Source organism: Nicotiana tabacum, chromosome 13 (genome assembly GCF_000715075.1).
Source record: "Nicotiana tabacum cultivar K326 chromosome 13, ASM71507v2, whole genome shotgun sequence".
Taxonomy (NCBI): Eukaryota; Viridiplantae; Streptophyta; class Magnoliopsida; order Solanales; family Solanaceae; genus Nicotiana; species Nicotiana tabacum.
In genome coordinates this window covers 14,162,282-14,163,728 of record NC_134092.1, presented here as the reverse complement: position 1 = coordinate 14,163,728, position 1,447 = coordinate 14,162,282, and the positions used below count along the sequence as shown (strand labels likewise).

Genomic DNA, 1,447 nt, shown 5'->3' with positions numbered 1-1,447 from the left:
CATGCGTGATACATGTTTGATACATGTGTCGCAGAAAAAATTTTTGAACTCGATTTAATTATGTATTTTCATACAAAACCATTCCAAATCACCTCCAATCTTCCTCAAATTTTGTATATTGACTTATCTATATGTTTTCAATGGATTTTAACTATACCCATTGAAAAAGTTCCTTTTTTACTTAGATTTTTGGAATATTTTATTTTATTTTATATTTTATCACTTTATTTGCTACCTCATCCATGAAATTTCCTTTCCGTCTTGCATCTAATGTTGCTAATCACGCTTAAAAATATGGAAGGAGATTTTTGCATGTGATTCTTTGAGAAAAAGAACCTTATTTATTTGATTTTTCAATTTTTATACGTGCTTGACTAGTTTTGGTAAGTCTTTGACTAAATGGTTGCAATGCTATATGGTTGTTGTTACGCAGGTGCATCAACATTATCATCTTGATCAAGTGGAGATTCAATTTCTCTACTTTAGAACTACTAGGCCGAGCTAGTGGAGATTAAATTTCTAGCTTTATGCGGTCAATGACACCATGATCTGTTTTTGCTATTGCCTTCTCCTTCTGACTGTCCAGTGAGGCAGATTCATTAAATGTCACATCCCTACTGATAATTAGCCCTGGAGTTTTTTGATCTGTGCACCACAACCTATAACCTTTCACTCCAGTTGCATACCTTAGAAATATGCACTTCTTTGCCCTCGGCTCAAGTTTTCCATCCCTCACATGAGCATAAGCAGGACAACCAAATATCCTTAAATTTGAATAATCAGCAGGCGAACCGGACCATACCTCAAAAGGAGTTTTGAACTCAATAGATGTGGATGGAGATCTGATGACCAAATAATAAGCTGTATTGATTGCTTCAGCCCAAAAATCCTTGCTAACACATGAGTGTGAAAGCATGTTTTGTGCCCTATCACAAAGCGTTCTATTCATGTTCTGCAATACCATTTTGTTGTGGTGTTCCGACACAAGTGTGGTGTCTCACTATGCCCTCTCTACTGCATAAATTATCGAACTCAAAATTGCAAATTTCTAACCCTTTGTCAGTTCGAAGACGCTTAACTTTTCTTTCCGTCTGCCTCTCAACTATCGTCTTCCATTTAACAAATGTCGGAAATGACTCATCTTTTGTTTTCAGAAAATACACCCCCACCATCCTTGAGTAATCATCAATCAAAGTCCTTAAATACCTGGCACTATTCTTGTAGGGAACTCTGTTTGGACCCCACAAGTCTGTATGTATATAATCTAACTTGTCTCTGGTCTTGTGCTCGGCTTTCTTGATGAACTTTACCCTTATTTGTTTACCAAACACATAATGCTCACATAAATTCAAAACTTGATTTTTGTACCCATTCAGCAAATTTTGCTTACTCAACGAAGACAATCTCTTATCACTCATATGACCAAGTCGCAAGTGCCATAACTGTC

The 1,447-nt window shown here is 36.3% G+C and overlaps 1 protein-coding gene across 1 annotated transcript; it reads right to left on the bottom strand.

Moving 5' to 3' along the window:
- Positions 1-511: 511 nt before the first annotated feature.
- Positions 512-916, bottom strand: LOC142167987 (putative mitochondrial protein AtMg00710). Its single transcript, XM_075228630.1, has one exon. It carries the CDS (start codon positions 914-916, stop codon positions 512-514), a length of 405 nt encoding a protein of 134 aa, XP_075084731.1.
- Positions 917-1,447: the final 531 nt, after the last annotated feature.

Excerpts from the sequence above, each read along its gene's own strand:
- LOC142167987 (XM_075228630.1), bottom strand. The coding sequence starts at position 916 with ATGCTTTCACACTCATGTGTTAGCAAGGATTTTTGGGCTGAAGCAATC.